Below are 21,898 nucleotides of genomic sequence, written 5' to 3' on the forward strand. Positions count from 1 at the left end.
CTCTACTCGATTTTGGGTAGAGTACCGAACCTCCATTAGTTCATCCCCTACTTGCTTCTGTGAAGGTTTAACGAACAAGCCAACGACTAATGAGTCCATTAGAGCTACCAATAATCCGCAACGGCGCCAAAGAACTGCTGGTCACCAAGCTGCTTTGTTTACATGGTCCATACTGAGTCTGTGGCTTATTCAGACGCGCATCACATGTCCAGTTTAGTCCGGGTTTCCCCCTACTGGTAACTAGCAGGATGGGCATTCCTCATTGCAGCAACATTTATGATGGAAGCGACAGTGTTTGTATGACATCAACCAAGTCGACCAAGAATGAACAATCCAGAGTGATTAAACTATTTAAGAAATGAAATGATGGTGAATACTCTGTGAGCATTTTGATAAGTATTTTAAACCTAAGACGATCAAAATAGTCCGAGATAGAATTCTTCGCAAGTGCGGACGATTCGGATTGACTTCGTAGATTTTTCTGGGAAATAACTGTAAATGAACTGAACATCGTATCTCACGGAACTGTCGATACGATGTAACGAAAGTTTTTACGATCCATATAATACGCTTATTGACAGTTGATCCACATTGCAAAATATCGTCGCAGCACACATACAACCCACAGCTATGCATCTATTTTATTCCTTGTCAAGCGACCTACTGAATCAGTTATCACATGACTCCACTTAAGGATCAATCATTTATCGGTGGCACGTGAGTTAGTTGATTTTGCAATAACTGCCTTCATCAACTCTTGTTGTACGACAGAGTCATCCGAACGATTGTCATTCCGCCTAAGCCTACTTGGATGGTTTGTAGGCGTGAGTCCTGAGTTGTGATCGAATTATCGCCACACAAAACGTCGCTAAATTTTAGGTCACCTCACTAACGCTTCATCAATTAAAGTTCTCAGTCATTACTGATCAATATTGGCCTCATCTAATAGTAAATGGTAGTTGAGTATAAGCAAGAAGAGACCAAGCAAGAAGACCAAATCTACTAGATAAAAATAAGTGTTCACTGGTGCTGCATATTGTGTCGTTGGTTCATGCAGAATCCTTCGGAACAATTCGTGATTGGGCGGCAATTGAACACGATAGCTGCTTGTGGTCTTCTTATATCGCTTCCGAGGAATTACTTAGCTTGCACGTGAAACAAAATACTTAACAATAGTTTTCCACTGAAACCAATCACATACGAACGCTGGTCTTAACCATCTCACTTCTGTCTTTCTCGATTACCTGATATCTAGGGGGTTGGAGCAAACTTACGCCCTCCGTTCACTGGAGTATTTGAAATATTTTGAGTTCGGTAGGCAATAGGATTTAAGAGAATGTTTCAACGTATAAATAAAGCTGTTATGACCCATACAAACGAGACTGATTGGCCTCGTGCTTCAAACAGTTGCATCATAATTATGGTGGCACTCCAGACACGTGTGCCTACGAATATTCGTAAAACGTAAACGAAAAACGGCCGAAGCACTTTGTGCAGCTAGCACGAATTACAACTGGATTAGCTAGCTAGCTAGCTAGCTAGCACGTCTGGTGCATTTAGCAGACCGAATTTCTCAAATCTATTAAGAATTTCTGCAAACAGGGAGTACGTCTTCGGTTTTACGCAAAAATATCCTTCACACTGATCCCCACATAGTTCGCAACAAATTACGTTCTCCTATCATTCCAAATCCGAGCAATATAATGGAAGAGGTCAAACGACTTTTCCTCATGTAACAATCTCATTTGTGGCAATATGCAATGGGGAAAAGGCATAGAACATTTAGGAAAAAGGTCCTACCTTAGTTTACACAATGTGCGATTCTGGTAGGTCTGATTCTGCACGTATGTTACATAAGCCTGAAAGTCTGCCTCAGAGTATTTGTAGACGATTTCGAGGAGGTTGGTGAGCCACGGGTCTTTACGGAAACAGCCCTCCATGGCACGTAGAAAACTGGAAAGTTACAACGGTAAAAGAGCAGCCTGGTTGACTTATGAATAGGATTACATTTGAGATAAAGTGAAAAGAAAGAACAGTCCGAAATACATGGACAGCAATAATTTAACTGGTTATAATGACAAACGTTCTCTTATTGCAGCGAATTAACGGTTGCGCCTTTTTACCCATAGAGGAAACATCATAATCTTTACCCTTTAAGGATACTCGCTTGTCTTTGGCACACTGATGCCAACTGGAACCCGCATGACAGTCCCAGCAGATTCTGTAATATTGTTCCTCTAAGAGCACGCGCGTGTTGTGGGCTCGTAAAGAAATTGTTTACTTTTGCATTTAATGTAACAGTGTCCGGTAAGCCAGAAGGACTGATGACGTAGCCTATTCAATAGCTGTACCCGGGGGATGTGGGCATCGAGCTCAAATGACCAGCTGACCAAGGACACCTGACTTCTGTATAGTGTATCGAATTTGGCGGAATAACGGATCATACTTGTCAGCGATTTTGCAGTCACTAAGACCAGTCAGGATGCCAGACAGAGGAAAAGTTCTCATAACTTTGGTTAGTTGTGGAAAAATTGGAACCGACTCTGAAACCACTGTTTGAAGAAGGCTTGGCAGATAACCAGTGGATTCATAGCTGAAAACCTTTCATTTCTTGACACAAAAGCTATGTCAGACAAAGTGAGTAGGTTACTACTTTGGTCAGGTTTTGAGGCAGACGCAGAACCGTTCAGCAGTACTTCACATGATTAGCATACTAGATTTTCGGCTAGTTCGTGCATCTAAACCTCACAGTCGACGGGTTGAGAGGAGTTTAAAGTGATTTTGACTGGGTTTGGATCCCTGTTCTCCCGGTTCAGGGGACTTCAACTGATGATTCTTCTTGGGTATCATTTGTGAATTTTATTCGTCTTCGGGGTTCGAAATTTTTACAAGAATTTGGTTAGGTGGTGAGAATACGTGGACGTTTTTTCCGATTTAACCTTCCTACATCAGATCCAAGCAATATCTATGGATAATTCCGCTTCACTGATAACTTCACACTTCCAGGTGAGAGCTTGGGTAATCCATAACCGTTTGCCATGCGCTTTCCTAATCTACACATTTTTATTTCAATCACACTGGAATGTTTGGCAATGTCTGGACTCTCAGTCACACTTGTGTGAAGCAGGGTCAGCACCACAAAAGATCAGCATTCTCTAAATCTCGCGAAACTTATTTGCATACCACTTTGGTTCTAAGGGGAGCTACAGCTGAATTCCAGATGAATCTCCAGACAATGATATTCTACAGCTGAACGTAGTGCACTGAGTTTGTTTAATGTTTCAGCTGGTAAGATACCAGAAATGTTGCATCCTATTTTCTGGACAGAACACCGCTGAAGACTCAAATGGTGTGCAAGGGTGTACTTCGCAAATTTCGTACAATTCGGGTTCAAGTTGAGCACAAGGTTGACGGAGACCCGGTGGCCGATCCCAAGAAGGGCGAAGTCGTTCTTTGGTTGCGAAGAGCTTTCAGAACCATAACGAGTATTGCTCCCTCAAGTGAATTTCCTGGATCCCGTGTTCAGCGCAAGTCCCGCTTTTGCTGAGTCTTCTGTTAGCACTCAACATTTATTTGCATTTCTTAGCAGTCTCTTTATTCTCCTATCTGCTCCTTGATTCTGGTATGGGATTCTCTAACCGTCTGTCTCACGCAGATCTTGCTGCACTCGTTATGTTTGGTTTTGTAAACACGATCACTGGTTTCATCTATAGGGAGGCGATCGTCTGGGTGCGCCAGTACAAGGTACAGAATCTTCTTCTTAAAAGTTACTCTCATGTCAACCGTGTTTGGGAACCTGAGATTAATTTCGGAAGTCCCTGGTTTAAGCGGAATAAGGGAAGTCCATTCCTTTTTCAGACTCCTCACAGGTACCACTCCTCCTCCTAATTGATACTTGATCAAACTGGTTATAAACTCACTGGTTGTCTATCGAACCTTTCTAGGACTAAAAACATCACTTGGTCATTTAAGACACGAGGCTTGCAAGTTCCAGACACACATGGTCCACACACCAGCGAAAAAAGCAGTTACTCAGGTAAACACATCGATGGATCAATTTATCGCATTGAATTTTCGCCACTTGCTAGAAATTGATACATTAAGGAATTTCGCCCGCCTCAGTCATTCACGCTACGCAGTTTGGCTCTAGGGTTTTGTTTCTCCGTTGTTTAACGGCTAAGCAAACACAGTCAACTACCGACGGTCAGTTCATACAGAAATTGCGGAGATTACTAACGAAAGTTGAAACTTAATTTCGTAAATGCTACCCACGGAAATCCAGCTGATTTTAGTCTTTCTTTCCCGAAGTCTGGCTACCTTTGACGGTGCAGTGAACAACAACGCCTCTCGGGTAGGTGAGTATCCTGTCTAATTTAGTCAGGAAGCTTTCCAGAAGCGATAACACTTTACAAAAGCACCTCATCATCATCATCATCATCATCATCATCATCATCGTCATCAAAGACAGCAACATCAGTGCTGGCATTGATGCTTCACAGCCGTACAACCATAAGGTTCGTCTATATACATATATATATATAATTATATTAAAAGCCCCAGTGTGAAAAGAAGAGAAACAGAGTGGGTGAGGGAGGGGACCTGGTGCTGGCCTATGTCAAGCCTACACCTCCATTCGCCCAATCAGACAATCTGGAAAGAAACTGACATTACGAACGCCAATGACATTGCTTAGCCACCCCTTCCTGCAACCTCTCCAACCAAGCACAGACGGGGTCACGGGGACCCCATCCTGGGAGGCGTGCAACACCAACAACACCCAAACCCTTCGTGATCTCTTTCAGGCCGTTCTGCCAAGTCATGTGCCATCCACCTCGCGGTCTTCGCCATCATGAAGGAGGCACGGAGAACAACACTCGTCTCGTAGACGGTGTTTCGGCATGGTAGCACATGACCGAGCCATCGTAGTCAATGATTCTGGATGATTTCTCGGATTAAGGTGCCTGCAGCACAACCAAATGCCCGTCACGAAGAGACTGGACCTTATCGTGGTGTGGCGGTTTGTGTACCTCGGAGACCCATTGAGCTATACTGGGGACTGTCCGCGCGACACTCACAGAGTCTCTCAAACCAGGTTGGTCAATGGTTAGAGGTCTGACAAACACAATCTCCTGGCCCTCCAGGTTGGGGGTTGGAACATGTGGCGGCTTGTCCCGCCAAACACCGCTGCCTTGCGGTTAGGCTTTTGAGTCAAAGGCCTTGGTTGAGGACCCCAATCGTCCTCCTGTCTAGGTGTGGGCGCCCTGGCATTATCTCAGCCCTCGTACAACCATGACATACACAACTTACAAAAGCACCTACCATTACGACCATTAAAAAGCCAGTCTACAAAGCCCAAAATCATTAGTGCGGTTGACGAAGACCTGAACAGTAATATGCGTTCCATTTCGATGAGAAAAATGGCTTCACAGGTGCCGACCAGTGAAATTTAAACGCTGGGGAGATTCTTGTGAGTCTGGGATAACAGACCTTTATCCCATGCCTAAACATCGCCCTACCGAGAAGAACGTGATTCTTCGTACTTCCCTCAGAATGCCGCACACTGCGAGGTGGGCATCGAGTAACCTGGGAGAACGCTGTGAAAGAAAGTGTGAAGAGTGTGGATGCTGTTGGTGTGGTACGTCTTCTAGCATGGGGTCCCTGTGGCCCTCTGAGGAGACACTGCAGGAAATCGTGGCTAATCGGTATCAGCAGCATTTGTACAGTTAGTTCGTTTCCGGATTGTTCGATTGAGCGCTTGGTGGTGTATACACATCAAAATGTTTGTGACAGGTGAGCAACAGGTCCACTTTCTCACCTACTCTGCTCTTCATTCTAATCAGATAAACTTTGTGATTGTACGGAAGAATCAGTGTGCACGCTGGTATCATTGTCTCTGATGATGACGATGGTGCAGATTACCGGAACATATGGCACTTTTCACTTTATAATGTGACTGACGAATAAACTTTCAGAAATCTACCTGATTATATCGGTACATGCAAAATCTGGTGTACCTGAAGGACTGGTTCACTCAAGGGAAAGTAACGTTCACAGGCCTGAGTTCGTTGGATCTGACAAGCTCCTTGTGATAAACCGAGGTCTCAATCAATGTCGCGTCACATATCGATACTGTAAAATATTTCAGAATTAAGATAAGGCAGCCTTACTGCGAAAAACATTGCTTCGTTATCTCAGTTCCAAATTTTCCAGACTACTTTTCTTGGTTAAATTTCCATCTGAAATATTTGTTCCAAATCAACCGATCACAGGCTTCTTTATGTCCGAACTAGCTTTTCACACCACCGTGATCCCCACCGGTTTACAGTACTTGCCGAAAAGAATTCTACAAACGAAACTAAGCTTCCGGTTAGTTGAGCGAAAGTGCATCTATGTGTCACTTGAGTGAGCAAGCGTAGCGCACGCATTTGAATGTCAATCAGAAATTTTCATCTATATTCTCGTTTGTAGGACAGCTAATAGCCGTTGCGCATCGTTTGGAACCAAGGACTACAAATATGATTTTTCATGATTCCACTATCTTTACTTAGTCATCATCGTATGAAATAATTTTGTCTCAATCCATGGGAATCCCATATCATCGATTCGCATTCCAGACGCACACAAATACTCGATGATGACAAACGCGTTCTGCTCCGGTGCAGTACTTCTACCAAACACAGTGGGGTTTAACTATGTTGCTTCTCGGCTCACACATCACTGATGTATCAGGCACACAGCCACGCTTGCTGGTTGACTACTAACATCAAAAAGGCAAACTTCATGTCTTGCGCCGGTTCATCTACCTAGATGATAAATAGTGGAACAACTACAGATAACCCCAGTAGTATCGGACCACGAAGTAAACCTGATAAGCGGAAGACAACCGAGCTAGATAGAATTCGATACCGCACACTATGGAATGCGGGTCTTATAGTCACTAAGGATGAGTGATTCGACGGACTATAGAGTGTGCTGTGGTCGGAAATAACTATCAGAGAAGGTAGAAGTCACAACAGACCACATCTATCTGATGAGACCTAAAAAGGACGAAACCGGTGGTGGACTATCAAAGAATTTTCAGGCAGCTTATGAGTGGTGATCCGCCAAGAAAATATACTCCAGGTAGCCTGTCAGTCGGAACATGAGGCAGCCTGTATGGATCACATTCAGTTGAAGAATGTCCTAAACAGAAATATCAATGGAGTCTTTCGTTACGAGCAAAACAATTTGCAAGTGCGTGTACGTCGTGAACTTTTGGTGTTTCAATAGAACAGTGGGTTGATCAGATCTCGGGATCTATGAGCTTCAATAAATACGGAACAGCCAAACGTTCTCAGCAACCTTACTAGCAGTGTGTTACAGCAAACCAGCATTCATGTTGGCTTAGCGATAATACGGGCCACATATCTAAAAGAGCGGGCACCACTAAGTTGTTGTCATTTGGACATGTGAAAGACGCATTTGAGCGCACCGAGTTTCTGATGGCTCTCGGATGACTTTCCTTGGGTTCCCCATCATAGATGCGATCAAATTTTCCAATGGGTGAGCACAGTAGGCCAGCCTTGGACTGTTAATCTTAAAGGTTACCTCAGTTCTTGAAAGACCCTAAAATGTTCAAGAACTACGCGGCCGGATATGTCTTCTTACTTCGCTTGGTTTGCAGTTGGAGACAGTATCAGAAGTGAAATTCTGTGACCACCATCACACAACTCGAGCTTCGCAGCGGCTATTCCCCGTTATCCATATGGGTGCTTTCTCTGTGCAAATAACGAGTGGTGCAAATTTCTCATAAATATTAGAATCTAACTGTGCTGTTGCTGTTACAGGATAAGTAATCATTTGGTTTCCCTGGTGTCTATTCGATCTTTGATCTTATCCCCTCGCATCGATCGAAGAGCGAACATATGATCGCAAACGGGACTTTTCGATAACCACCTGTGCATTGTCCGACTGAAAAATAGATCTAGTACATTAGTAAGGTGAAACAGGCTAATCTAGAAGCCATCAGACTTCAGCGTGAAAGTGTAGAACTGAGCAAAGGTGGAAAACATCGTCTAGGACATCGGAAACACATATCTTTATTCCGAAAACTGCAGATAGGAGGCCTATCTAGACTTCATGCATAGTTGAAAGCGTCAAAATACCCTCCATTCAGAAGAATGGCTTTTTGAAAACCTGTATACAATAACTGCCCCAAGTGCGATGCCCTGGACCACTGACTAAAAGTAAACTTTGTCCCATTGATTTGATGTAACTCATCCTTGGGGTGTTCACACATCTTTGAAAACAGCTGGTATGAACTTAGTTCAAGGAACAGGTAGGAAGCTAAGATCTGATTAGAGAGCAAGCAACTGTCACTTAAAACTCGAGACTCCGAAATGAATAGCGTCCGGAAAATATGTACGATTTAAAAGCAGGTTATTGTACAAAATCAATTCATCGTTGGAGAAGTTGGGCTATCAGGCGAAGAGTGCCGTATTATTCAGGACATGTCCAGACGAATTTCGTCTTTGGCAGTATGGAGTTTGGGCAGCATACCTGACAACTTGTGTGTAAACGTAACTACTTAGACCTGGAGATGGTTCTCTGACTCGTCTTAGGGAAAGGACTCTTTCTATCCACACTGTTGGACCGGGAATGACGAAACAACTCATCTACCAAACAGTATCAACATTCGAGTTCCATAATAAAATCTACACTGAACTGCTGTGCGGTGGAGTGGCTGTGAAATCTGCTGGAAACGTAATTCGTTGGAATGATTGCGTTCAATATAATTCTCAGGGATTTTCCAACTGGTGTCTGCCATATGTACCAACAGAAATTATGAAGACTTGACTCGGATATTACTAGGAAAATTCAGCACTTTCGATTAAGCAAACTGAGTATTCTCACACTGCTCGATGTATTTCCACAACCGGCTACGGAAGGGACACTCCTTACTCCGAGGCTCCTTTGCCCCAACTTGTGATTGATCCCCACTTCGAAATACTCTGACAGTGACGGATCTATATAAGCTGCTAGGTTGGTCTGTTCTACCATGGGTTCATTACACCTCCGTGCTTGGTTCGTTCGTCAAATCAACTGATACCCGTATCACAAGGATCCGCTCGTAGGATGCTCTCTGGGTATTCCAAGAAAGACTTGCTAGGTTACGGCTTTATAATAAGTGTACCAGTCACTGTGTATCACTTCATGTCTTTACAGAAATTCGATCTGGAACAACAAGGTTACAAATGGTTCCAAACAGCCTGCATGAAGACAACCACCACTTACCTCTCACTTGTCATGATTATTTCCAAAATATTCGAGAACAAGTGATGTTTTTCGGTGTGGGTGACTAAAGCTCCCTCTGTCCCAGCTTGCATGCAAGGGGCGCGGTAGAATACCTCAATGAGGACGTTGAGGCTCCGGAAGTAGGAGGCCTCCGAAGTCATTATTTCGAAAAGGGACTGTAAAAAGAAGTGAAAGAGAGCGCTTGATGCAACAGAACGGATAGTACACGATTTTTATTTCTGTCTAACTGATTGTGAGAGGTTTTATCCCAGTCTACTTATTAAGCACGTACTCTGATGTATTTGTGATTGACCTTTCAAAGGATCAATATTGTTCCATCCTTGTGAAGAGTTATTTGGAAGGCAAGTTGGCTTCCTACTTGTCCCACATTATCCCAAAACACTACCTGTGTTCAGACTGATACACCTCCCGAGCTCTGAGGGTTCGAGTTTTACTGAAAGTAAGAGGTCTGACAAAGGGAATCACCCACAAAACAGTCCAGGTGACAGATTTGTGAACTTTCCTTGAGTTCAGTATCATTTAACTTGGTCATTGAAAGAGAGCTGTCAGCTGGTCGGCGTAAAGCAAACAGCTGGGTGTCGTATTAAAGTTTCTCAGCTAGATATTACCTCAGTTTTGTAATACGGTCGTCTGCACCAGCCTCAAACGATAAAGCGGACTCCTCTTAACCGACTTGGAAACACTTTTTGGGCTTGGCTGTGTGAGTATACACATTCCCAGGACAGCAAGAGGCGAAGATAATGAAGGTATTAAATAAGACCTGACTCAAACTATGGCGCTATATCGAATACACAGAGTACTGTCGACTATCAGACCAAACAAATGTTGTGAACATATGGTACAAATGTAGAACAAAGCAGACAAACCTCTTGAAGCTTTTTTTGCACTGGAGTGAGATTTTCCGCTAAACGTTTTTCGACTACTTGAGGCATATTAGACCAAGACACACGCTTTGGCCCTGTACCGGCGATTTGTGCAGCGAAACGCTGCATTTCAACCGGCTCACTCGGTGTTCGTTTGACCACTGAATTTAGGGTAGGAGATCGAGCTTCGGGTGATCTGGAACGCGCGCGATTGTCCGCAATCTTGAGTTCCGGGCTTTTGGATCTTTCACGTTTTGGCGAAGATAAGGGTGGTTTGAATGCTGTCGAAGCCGCTGCCGCTGCCGACGCCCGTTGTCTCCATAAGTCGAAAGCAACACTAGCCAGCAAATTAATGTCAGGTTTACCTCCGGGATGCACAGTAGGGTCCTCATCGTCAATAAGAGTGAAGTTGGTGTCCTGAAATTCGAGACTATTGGTTTGACTGATGTCATCAGAACTAACCCTGACACTTGTTTTCGCTCCTAAACGGGAAGAGATGAGGAAAACGCAATTCGGTACGTTATTTTTGCCATTGGAAACATTCACCACGTTTTTTCATGGAATTCACTTGGTGCAGCTAGCCAACTGGGACGCTGGATAGCCCCAAACTACCCGGGGTAGAAAGGATTTAGAAAACTAGCAACAGTCAACACTACCCCCACATAAGTATCAGCGAGTAGATTATGCTTCAGGCATGAGTAAACACCGTTGCTACTGGGATGCTTTTGCTGTCAAAAACTGCCAGACACACTGATATGAACAGCTCATCGATCGCATTTACCCTGTAGGACTTATCGGGAGTGTACGATGTTCAGGGACTCATCATAAGAAACCAACCGCGGGACATGACCAGAAAGGTCTCTTCTAGGAGACCCCTATTCCAAAGGATCAATCATTCGATGGCCGAACAAGTCCTCAACAATGAATACTTTACACCATTCTTTCCAGCTGATTCCATTTGCAATGTAATTTTCATAAATGAAGTAGTGCTACGAAGGCGCTAAATGCAAAATTTGTTTTCAGAATATCGTTACATGAACCGGTACTTCGTGAAGTGTTGAGTAGTCGTAAAATCATTCTGCCTGCCTTACGTGTCCTTTCCTGTGTCACTCTCATCTAAGCAGCTTGGTTGGTTATCCTCGGATCATTCATTACGTCAAAGTAGTAATGCTAAACCAGTGATCACTTGTCCCATCCCCGAGGCTGAATGAATGGAATTAACTCCGTTTCCCGTTCGAAGAATGGCGGTATCTTTTTTACGCGTGACATACCAATCCAAGGATCTGAGCCACTGGGCTGGTTATCTAGCCAAGAAGCTGTGATCCTAACAAGTGATTGAGCTCAAACTTCCTCATCATTATTTACAGCTTGACATACGTGATTAACAATGATGCTTCGCTGCCGTACAACCATGAGTTATTTGAAAGCCTTATTGTGAAGAAAAGAATGGGAATGGACTTTGAGCTACAGTCATTCCGCGGTGCCCGTACCTCCGAACATTCATTCAGGCAATCTGGGTAGAACCCTACAAAAAGAACGCCACTGACATCGATTAGTAGCCATAACTTGCAGCGTCTTCAACCAGCCGCATTGATGAATGTGTCAACCCCAGCCTGGAGGGTAGCTAGCACCAACCTAGCTGAAACATCCTCAATTCTCTTCTGTCATGTCATATCCCGACCTAAAGCTTGACGTGGTGGTCGGGCTTCAGTGCTGCAACGATCCCGTGGGCTACACTGGCTGGAACTTCGTTCCACAAGGTGCAACCATTCCAGGAAGGCCAAAGGGGAGCAGCCAGACCAAGAGCAGCGAGACCCCGTACTACGAGTAATCGTGCTACGAGGTGGTCTGGGGGTATAGTCGTACTGTCCTCTGCAACAGGAGTGTGAAGGCAGTAAGGTGTTTCCCCCAGTTATGTCATTTCCAACTGGGCACGGAAAACACCTTTCTCGGTTAACTGTAACTGTTTTTCTATAGAGGAAAACGCAAAAATGACTAGCCGTCACGAAGAGACTGGACCTTACCGTGGGGTGGCGGTTTGTGTATCTCTGCGACCCATTGAGCTATACTGGGGAATGTCCGCACGATGCTCACAGAGCCTGCAAAAGACCAATATCTCAACCGGAACACTCAAGGAGGACAGAATATTGGATTCACGAACAAAGAAACAAGGAACTCCTTGGAGTCACATCAATAAAGCTCACAAGCCGGGACTCGGAAGGACAAAGGTCACTCCGGAATCGACCAGATTACGGCGACAGGGGATGCAAAGCTCAAAGGTCACGTGGGCATCGGCAAATGAAGACACAGAATAACGGAGCAACCAATGAAACCGCCCGACCGAACAACTAATCGCTGTCAAAGGTCATCTTCGGCTAGCAGAACGTACATTAGCACACATGTAGCACTACTCAACACAACCACCAACCCACCGCTACACACAACTACGCTCCCCAATAACGCACTGATGATGTAAATATGTATCCGCGATAAGCTGCCAGTTTGCCTTAGCCGGTAGTACTGGCCATACACAGTAAACTAACTTGGAAGCATGTGAGCGTTAAAAAAATAACTGGTGATATGCCGATCGTCAAATACTTCTTAGAGATCTGGGACGGTCTGTACCGGCATCCTACTAATGTTCACTGGATTTTGATCACTTGGGGCACCAGTGAAGAGAAGCGGATGGATGGGGTAGTACCATGAATTTTTGTCATTTGATGCCGCCTGCATTATAGTCATTCGAGTAAACTACAAGCGGACCACTATAGGCAGTTGTGTTCTCCGGGTGATCGCAGTTGGTCAGTATGGACATGACATATATGGACCAGAGTACAATGGTTGCAAGCAATGCTTTCTACGAGAAAACATTCCGTAGAACACGGTGGACAATTAGAACACACCGAAGTGGTAATTCATGCACATCAGACGCCATGAAACTGCACTGACCACGTGCCTAGCTCCTTCATTTCAAAGGCAGAACGACACATGCTCAGCTATTCTCTAGAAAAGACGTCAAGTCAATCCACCCATATAGCCTATGGAACTTTCGCAAACCAGGGGGTAGGACGACAGCAAGTAACTGCAGACTGTTAGTCCTTCCTTCAAATATGTATTGAGCAGACGGGTTCTGGTAGAGTGGGCCCTTAGATAAGCTATACAAAATGCTCTCAGGAATGAAACTCCTAGGTGACTGTTGGCAATTTTCGAAGCTGGGTCGTTTACCTGCGGCAGGTTGTTGCAGATGGATTCCTGGAGTCTAAAATACTATTTTAAAGTTCTAGTCATGTACATATGTAATTTTTCAGGCAATAAATCTAGAGGAGAATTCTTGTCACGAGTGTTTTAAACCCTGCTTGACAGAGACTTAAATAGACTGTTTATCGGCGAGGGTGTATGATAACCTGATCACCTTCCCCCCTCCCCGCAGAGCTTTACATGTTTTCATAGGTTAGCCGACGCCCAGAAAATAGAACCTATCAGTACGCTCAACCTTGGTACTGCAAGTGGGTGCAGAATGTCGGAGCCATTAAAGCGGTCATCGTTTGAGCCAAAAGATTCATGGACGACAAAAAGTCCATCCGCAAACTGAGGATAGCACGGTAACCCTTTAGTTGCTTGGCCCAAGAAAGACTGCTTTTTGTGTAATTATATGATCCAGTGAGCCATCATCATCATCATCAAAAAGAGAAACATCACTGTTGGGACTGATGCTTCACTGCCGTACAAGTGAGTCATACTACAGGTTGTTTGTGTGACGTTCGTACAGTCTCTCATTTCAGGTTGCTTAGTGGATAAAGGTTCGACTATGGCGGTCTACTGGCCTTCCAGGATGGGCTTGGGGGAAAATAGTCAGCAACATGTTCCAAAAAGGTTACATTACTTTGATAGTCCCACGTCAGCAACCACTGGCTTGCGCTTAAGCTTTGAATGAGGACCCTAATCGTTCTTATGTAAAAGTTCGGGGGCTCTCATAGTATATGAGCCCATACGATGGAGGAATTCCATCAACTTCTTTCTCGGCCGCTCTAAATCTCGGACGATCTGTTACTCACCTGGCCTGATTAAAATATCATGCCAATAGCGAGGCGTTGGCCAGCAATAAATCCGCTTTCATGAAACACTATTTTTTGTTTTTGGTTCAGTCTGCTTTCCACCAGAGTAGTATGTGGCTGGCAGTCGTTGCCCAGGCGGATGAAAGCAGAGACGTCTTAGTTGTCTCATTCTGATCCGGTGTCTAGGAGCAGATGGTTTCCATTTTGTGGTAAACTACTCAAAGCGTTTTGCTCGTCGAACCACGATTAACGGATGCGCCGGCTTCATGAAAAACCGGGACGGATGGTGGCTACTCGTGACTGACGACAACCGCCCTTGTATGATGGGACTTCACAGTTAGCAAGTAATTCTGGTCAAATTTTTAGACCGCTGTTAATTTCACGGAAGCAATTCTCAGAGGCAAGACCGTAGATTTGTGCCTCGCGTCAATGTCATTCACAGCCATATGATCATGATAGATGAAAAAATTCGTTCCTTACATATAGCCTTCGTCCTAATTATGTTCCCCCCTAATCGGTCGCAGGTGCTATGCCTACCTTAGTCCCGTGAGTGCACCTGATTCAGCTGTGCGCAAGATAAGTGGAAGCGGGACTGAAGTTAGTCAATTCCTAAACAGTGGAGTTGTTGAAAGGATCCACCTGACGACAAAACAACTTGTGCAGTTCATTAATCTCCCATCGCCAAATAACTTCAGGCACTCTGGAATGATGAAATAAAACCAACTCTATGGCCCGGAAAATTATGTGAAATTATTCCAAACCTGCATCTGGTGACCAAAGATTGACTCGTTGCTCATTCACTCCTATAGATGCACCAGATAATGACTATGACTGATGGTCTTTGAACGTGAAGAAATCCAACTGTTTACCAAAAGATATCTGCGTAAGACTTCCAGAGGGTCGGACGCGCAGTTCACTGTCCTGCTAGAAACCTTATAGATCGATTTGAAGCAAACATATTCTGGTGGGTGTGATCAGTGCATTGGATTTCGCGTTTCAGAGTTGACTTCTGGCTGGACCATCTTAAGCCTACCGTGTAGAATTTCAGTTCGGCTTTTTGAAAAGGTTTTAACGTGAAAAAGCATAGATGGTAATGTTCTAGCAGTACTTTATGTTTGACGTCAACATCTGCAAATTAGTTACCAAGCCTAGCGGACAGATTAACAGTCACCTGATCGACTACCAATTAGAGCACTCGTTTTCATTTACTCTCTGGATAACTTTCTATACATAATCTTTTCTCAACCTAATCGTCCACTAACTATCAACCCAAAGTAACTCACACTTGTTACTCACCATGTTCCCTTCGAGCAACACGTTCATTGTACATCTGGTAGAGAGGAGCATCTTGGAACATGGACTGGTACTTCTGACGACGTTCAAACAAGGTTTCGTCATTCTGCGAAAGATTATGTACAGCAAGACAAGATATGTTCAGAGAACGCATAGATTCCATATATCGGCCTCAACCATAGGGTTAGTTTCAAAACGTGCGAAAAATCGATAAAAAATCAAGCCTGGCTGGCAAGGGCCAAAAAACTCCTATAAAAGGAACAATGCGGGTTCGTGTGGTGCTCAAGTGAATTCCAAAATGCCATCTTGTAACCCAAGAGGTGACTGTGTTCAAAGTGTCATGTAGTTAAAACATTGTCGTGCTTCTGAAAAAACGAAACGGAACCTTGAACTGCATCGTGGTTTTATTCGTATGTAAAGGTTTGTGCAAGGCCATAAAAGTGCTCTCGCAAAAACAAAATATCATTTCGAACTGTTGTGATCCATTCGCTATGTTTCAGATTTCGAGAAAAAAGGGTTGCAGCAAGGTCGTACAGTGACCCCTCGTTTTGTAAGCATAAAAATATGTCAGAAGTGGCAACCAGGTATTAGGTTTACAAAGCAGAGTTCTTTGTTGTTGACCGGTGCCCCCAAAGTCTGATGAAACCATTACACACACGTGATGAACTTGACATTAGGAGCAAGTCTGCGCTAAGCATGATATCCGTCGCCAGTGTAGGCTAGTGGTGTTTGATCGGTGAGGCTGAGCCGAGTAAAAACCAATGGACGTCCGGGCGATCACGGTAGCATACTGGTATGGTATGTGGTTGATCGTCCGGCAGCCATGGTTAGGGCATTTCTCTGTGTAAGTCTGTCTGTCAACCAAGCTGTTCGTCTCATTCTCAGCTGGAAATGCTGTGATTAGACACAGCTGCTGCAGGGACATAGTGACGACAATGAATTCAAGAGACATCAAAGTAAGGGATGGTTCTGACCATTCTGGACTTTTGCTTTCATTTTGAAAAGCATGCTTTCGCCCAAGAAGAAAGGTCTCCGGCTTCCAGTAACCGGGCAGGAAACATGTTTTCTCATTCAGCTTAGATTTTGGAAGAAACACAATAACAAATTTACGGGTAAATGAAACCTCACGCCAATCTCCAAATAAAACGAAATAAGCAGGGTAATTTCCACACAAAACAGACAAGGACACGATGAGTGGCCGTCACTTTGTGCTAGAAAACAGCTCATATTATTTTTTAAAATGTGCTTTCACAGTCGGGTGACTCTGATGTCAGACCCATTTGGTGCATCTAAGCAGCGCAGTAATCTCAAGGCGGACTTGGCGTTCAATGTATACCATCTATGGGTACAGTGTGTGGTTCAAAATTAAGACGTATGAAACCAATGGATGAAATACTTAATGACCAGGGTGTAGTCCATGCAACCGTATGCCTCCGCGAATGTTTGGGGGCCCAGCATAGCGGTTTGTCCTACCTGGAGAAAAGCTTTGAAAACTCAGTATTTTAAGCAAAACTTCTTTTTAGTTATCGGGGCTGATTTTAACCCCGTTGCGTTGGTAAAGTGCAATTTTCATGGTGTAAAGTTGCGTTGGTAAAGTGCAATTTTCATGGTCTTGTTCCATACCACGTTTGCTTGTACATTAAATCGTATCTGTGAAATTTCCCGAGAACATAGGACGAGCACTCTCGAGTTGTGTGTATAAAGCGAAAGCGATGTGCTGGCAATCCTAGTGTAAGACTACGTCGGTCGTCCTCAACCTCTTTCCCACGACGAATTTAATACCTTCGTAATCCATAATCGTCGTTTGACTTATCTTTTAATGTGGATGCGAGACATCACCGCTGCGGTGCGCAAGGGTGTCTAAAACTCAAAGCTTCCTGATGATTTATATCTGAAGTTCATGTTGAAGAAAAAGTGGAGTGGTAGTTTTTTAAACATGGTACTTTACATCGTTGTGATATTTTACAACTAGCCACCATCATATAGCAACATCGTATGCAATATTTTTGATGAGTCCTGCAGAAACCGAATGGTGAGTTCAGGAAGGTGCTCCACGTAGATCCCTAGACCGAATAGCATCACTATTTGAAGTTCAATTAAAAATAAACTTTAGGGTTGACATACTGCTACCTTATCTGTCTTTAGTGACGAAGGTCAGAAACAAGGCTGATCAGCAATCCGTACGGAGCTTGCCGGTCATCAAGAGCAGGCAGCTAGGATCCGGAACATTCGTGGAACCGGTTCATTCCCCCAAGAGAACCAGGCGTATTAAGCCAAGTTTGTAATGCATTTCTTGTGAACAGAGCTTAGCTATCCGTTTCACTTTTTTATCCAATGTTTTCATTTTCATGTGCAGTTCATGCACTTACGACTTGATAAAAACTAATATGGTTCCGCAGAAGGCGTGTGAAATGCCATTCTGAGGAACTTTTTGTTGCTTAGATACCACTAAGCTTTGAAGTTACCATATTGTTTAGAAACTTAAAAAATCTGGTGAAGTGACAAATGACAGTAGATGTAGGAGATGGCCTTGTACTATCATAAAAACGACTATTTCTGGCAATGTGAACCCGTTTATTTGTATCATAGTTTTGTGGGTTCTTAACAAATGCGATGGGAATACTGGTGATCCAGTAGCTTTGGCTTATGATTGTTGGTAAACGTGAGCACCGTACACCCAACAGAGTCGCAAGCGAAAGAAACTCATTAAGTAGTTTCATATCCAAGGTCAGTATTATGCTATCATATAAACAACTTATCACTCTCTTGAGTTGTAATTTTGTGTAGCACACCGACCAGCACCCTCATGGAGTTGCTTCAATCACGCCAAATCAGCTAGATAAACCTGAAACAGTGTAACCGGCACCTTGTGACGGGATCCCACTAGTAATGTCCGTCGCCAGTGTAGGTTAGTTGTGGTTAGTTGGTTAGGCCAAGGTAGTCAGAATTAAATGGTTTTACGAGATGGGATCTTACAGAGGTCTGTGAACTCGCTACTGAACACCAACCCGTCTGTTCTACCTGAAACTAGATCGTACGTGTGTGTGTGTGTGGGAGAGCGTAGGTGCGGGTGCATGCTGGCTAGTATGCGGATGTGCACTAACGGTTATGTTTGAAATTTAATTTCATGTATAAAACCATTTAACCTGCAAACATGTTCCTTACCTCAAAGCGGAAAAATTAGTAAAAAATGTTAGTGGTCTTTTGCCGATTTGTTACTGACGGTGAACTAGTATCACGACACCACTCGCAACTTGGCAAACATCTGTGCCTTGTTTTTCACATCATAATTTATTTCCAGAAACCCGGGAAAATCCAGTCTTCCACGAGGGAAGAAAAGAAAGGTGATCTAAATGGGGCCTTTTGACAATCTCGAAGACGAAATCGATTATTTGTTCTTTGGTTTCTACATTGGGTCATGTTGGATAATTATATTCATTGAAAAGTTCAAGAGACAAAGAAGTTTGGTTTTCTTGGTAGGAGAAATTTTTCCAGAGCAGTTCACACAGTCCAATCACAGTGAATCAGCGTTATTTTGGCCCGCACGGTCTTTAAAGTAAGTCGACCCTGTCACCGCAACGTTTCATTCTTCCGTTATTCCAACGAGAAGGGGAAAGCGACAAGTCAGGTCGTCAGTGAAGACTGCATAATGTGTTGTTCGGATGAGGAGAGACTTGAGTGCATGGTCGGTCAAGGGTAATTCCACAAGGAATGCTATTAAATCGAACGTCAACTGATACTTGCTTCGTAGTAATCAGGCAACCTAGGCACAGATTTTCTACCCTTGTGATACTACCAGAGAGTACATAAACATATGGGTAGTGTCTAAAACACACAGGTTTCCAAACAACCGTACTGAGATGCCATTGCTGGCATACTGAGGCGTACGAACCGAAATTGTTTGCGCTCCCATTGATCACGAAGAGAACGGAAACTTGTCTGTTTTAATTCGGATTTATGAATAAGAGCACAACTTTTACACTGTTTTAGGAGCGATCGTATGCGATCTTCCATCAGGACAAACCACAAATGCGCCAGTTGCTGTATTCGAAAGGGCAAGGAAACATACGTCCCCGTTGAATACAAAGGAAACAATGGATTCAACAGGGTCATTTCAGAAAACAGGTACTAGTTCTTTGGGCGACAGTTCCGTTCTATATTATAGTTGAGGTCTCAGCATACAAAGGGCCTCATGCTTTGATTCAGCCCGCTTGGAGTATTCGAAAACAGATGGTTTCTTGAAGGACTGACGTGTGCTTTGGGTAAATCTCGTTTTGCTCTTTGTGGCGTTACTCCTTTAGACAATTGTGATAGCTCTAGAAAGATGACCAAATTGGTCGCAATTTCCTTGTGTAGAATACGCATGACACTCCGTTTGTTCCTGATTTGTTTTTTAAAACTTCTCTCGGTGTAGTCAGAACTCTGTGTTTACGAGTTCTAAGAAATGGTTGATTGTGAAATGAGGAGCCCCAGAATAAAGATGACCGTACCCGTTTGTAATTGTAAGACGGCTTTCATTTCATAGTTTGAGAAAATGATGACTACCCAGTTACTTCCTGTTCACCCTCTTATACTCAGCTTGAGGTTGATCTGAAATATCTACCAAGTTGGCCTGGAAACAACTTGCCATGTGTCTGGCTATAGAAATCGTCGACTTTGGTTCTGTTTATTGCATGCATTGCTTTCTTCACTGGAATAATAACTTAGGAAGGTGACAGGATCGGATTTTTATGGACCTTGGCAAGGCAAATATATCATTTCACGAGCATCAGAAAAGATCCTGGTGTCATGCCGGCAAAGATTCACAGGGACATCGATTTGTTTTGATCAGAGGCAAGCAAGACGGCTCAAATTGGTTCACGAAAACAACGATTGTATGTTTAATTCCTATGGTACTGAGCTTCTTTCGACCCAAGATCAGCGGAATAAGGGAATAAGCCAAGGCTTGGATGTGGTGACCCAATAAGTTCATTTATGTTAAATGGTTCGGCTTGTCCGGTATGGCAGGGCATGAGAAAGCTACTTAGTGAAGGCAATAGCTCTGATTCAAGGTCGTCATTGGTTGTGTGACTTAGCCATATTTGTCAGTATGATTAAATCCTGGGCTGTTTCATCTCGGCGAAATTACCGAGGTGACTGCTTTGACTGGTAAGGGCTCTGATGCTTCGTTGCCACATCACGAACTGACTGCTCCTGGTCCGCCTCCACCTGACGCATGGCTGAGCAATGAGAGTTCTGCTACGCAGACGGTACTCTGGCATACGAGATAGCCGGCCTAACAGATGTAGCTTCTGAAGTGTGATAAACTGATCTATCGAGGGGCAGTCAGGTCTCCCGAAAAACATCTCGTTTACCTCTGATCTACGTTTCTCACCATATTTGCGCAATACTCACGGTCAAACGTACTGTCTCCTAAGACACTCTGCACTTGCCGTCCATGTCTCTGAACCATCATGATGGATGGATCAAACTACAGCAGTGTACACACTTCACCCTTAACAACCAAGCTCCCATTAGGTCCATGATACACGTATCGAAGGTTGATAAACGCTGCTCTAGTCTTCCCCATTCGAGAGTTTTTCCCTAGTTCAACAGTCTGCCTTGACATATGCAGCAGTACATATGGTGGAACTTGATCGGTTCATCCGCAAACATGAGGTTTGGGTTTGATCCCATCCAGTTTTGCAGTGGCACTTTACAACTTTCAGGTAAGGAATACATGCTCAACTGTGCAACAGACTTTCCTTGGTTATTTGAAATGTCTTGCATTTCTTAAGGGTCTGATTCAAGAGGAGCAGTATCATCAGCGTACTCCGTGCTTACCAGCAAATGCTTCGGGTTCTTAGAAGCAGGAAAAGAAGATTCGAACAGCAAATCGATAATGGATTTGAGGAGAAATGGTGACAGAGGACACTTTTGGTAATTGATCAGGTGGCTGTTGATCTGTTCGCCGAGCTTGGCAATTGATTTGCAAACGTTTCGTCACCATTCGAGGAGACAATACACCCGAGCTACCAATATTCCAAAACATTACCAGAGGACACTTTTGCCCAACACCAGTGTATCTGATAAACGCAGGAGAGCACTTGTCGTAGATAGGTACGTGTCCACGGAAGGAGGCACATGCAGCCTTTGAAAGAGACAAGAATTCTGAAGGGACACACTTTTCTGGTAGACACTGACACAGTTTCTGACGACCAAGGGAATCAAAAACAGCTTTGAGATCGAGAGAAACTATTATTGTTGGTCGTTGGAGGGAGTGGCGCAGTTCCAGTACCCCTCATTCACCCAATCTTTTCTCTTCTCTTCACTGTAGGGCTTTTAATACAATTATATATATACGTAACTAGACAAACCTTATGGTTGTACGGCAGTGAAGCATCAGTGCCAACA

General features: G+C 43.9%; 2 protein-coding genes across 2 annotated transcripts in view; one reads left to right on the plus strand and one right to left on the minus strand.

Annotated features, from left to right (window-relative positions):
• T265_02991 (hypothetical protein) overlaps nucleotides 1-21,898 on the minus strand; it is a gene marked incomplete at both ends in the record, with an annotated part of 46,313 nt that overhangs the window by 14,439 nt on the left and 9,976 nt on the right. Inside the window, 4 exons of the mRNA XM_009167370.1 lie at nucleotides 1,801-1,953; nucleotides 9,274-9,449; nucleotides 10,161-10,639; nucleotides 15,509-15,611. Of these exons, the coding sequence (XP_009165634.1) occupies nucleotides 1,801-1,953; nucleotides 9,274-9,449; nucleotides 10,161-10,639; nucleotides 15,509-15,611 (911 nt within the window). The remainder of the gene's footprint in view (nucleotides 1-1,800; nucleotides 1,954-9,273; nucleotides 9,450-10,160; nucleotides 10,640-15,508; nucleotides 15,612-21,898) is intronic.
• Nucleotides 5,650-11,678, plus strand: T265_02992 (hypothetical protein; the record flags this gene model as incomplete). The annotated part of the gene is made up of 3 exons (XM_009167371.1): nucleotides 5,650-5,722; nucleotides 10,232-10,565; nucleotides 11,525-11,678. The coding sequence occupies 3 exons, from the start codon at nucleotides 5,650-5,652 to the stop codon at nucleotides 11,676-11,678; spliced, it is 561 nt and encodes a 186-aa protein (XP_009165635.1).

Source organism: Opisthorchis viverrini, assembly GCF_000715545.1.
Source record: "Opisthorchis viverrini unplaced genomic scaffold opera_v5_39, whole genome shotgun sequence".
Taxonomy (NCBI): Eukaryota; Metazoa; Platyhelminthes; class Trematoda; order Opisthorchiida; family Opisthorchiidae; genus Opisthorchis; species Opisthorchis viverrini.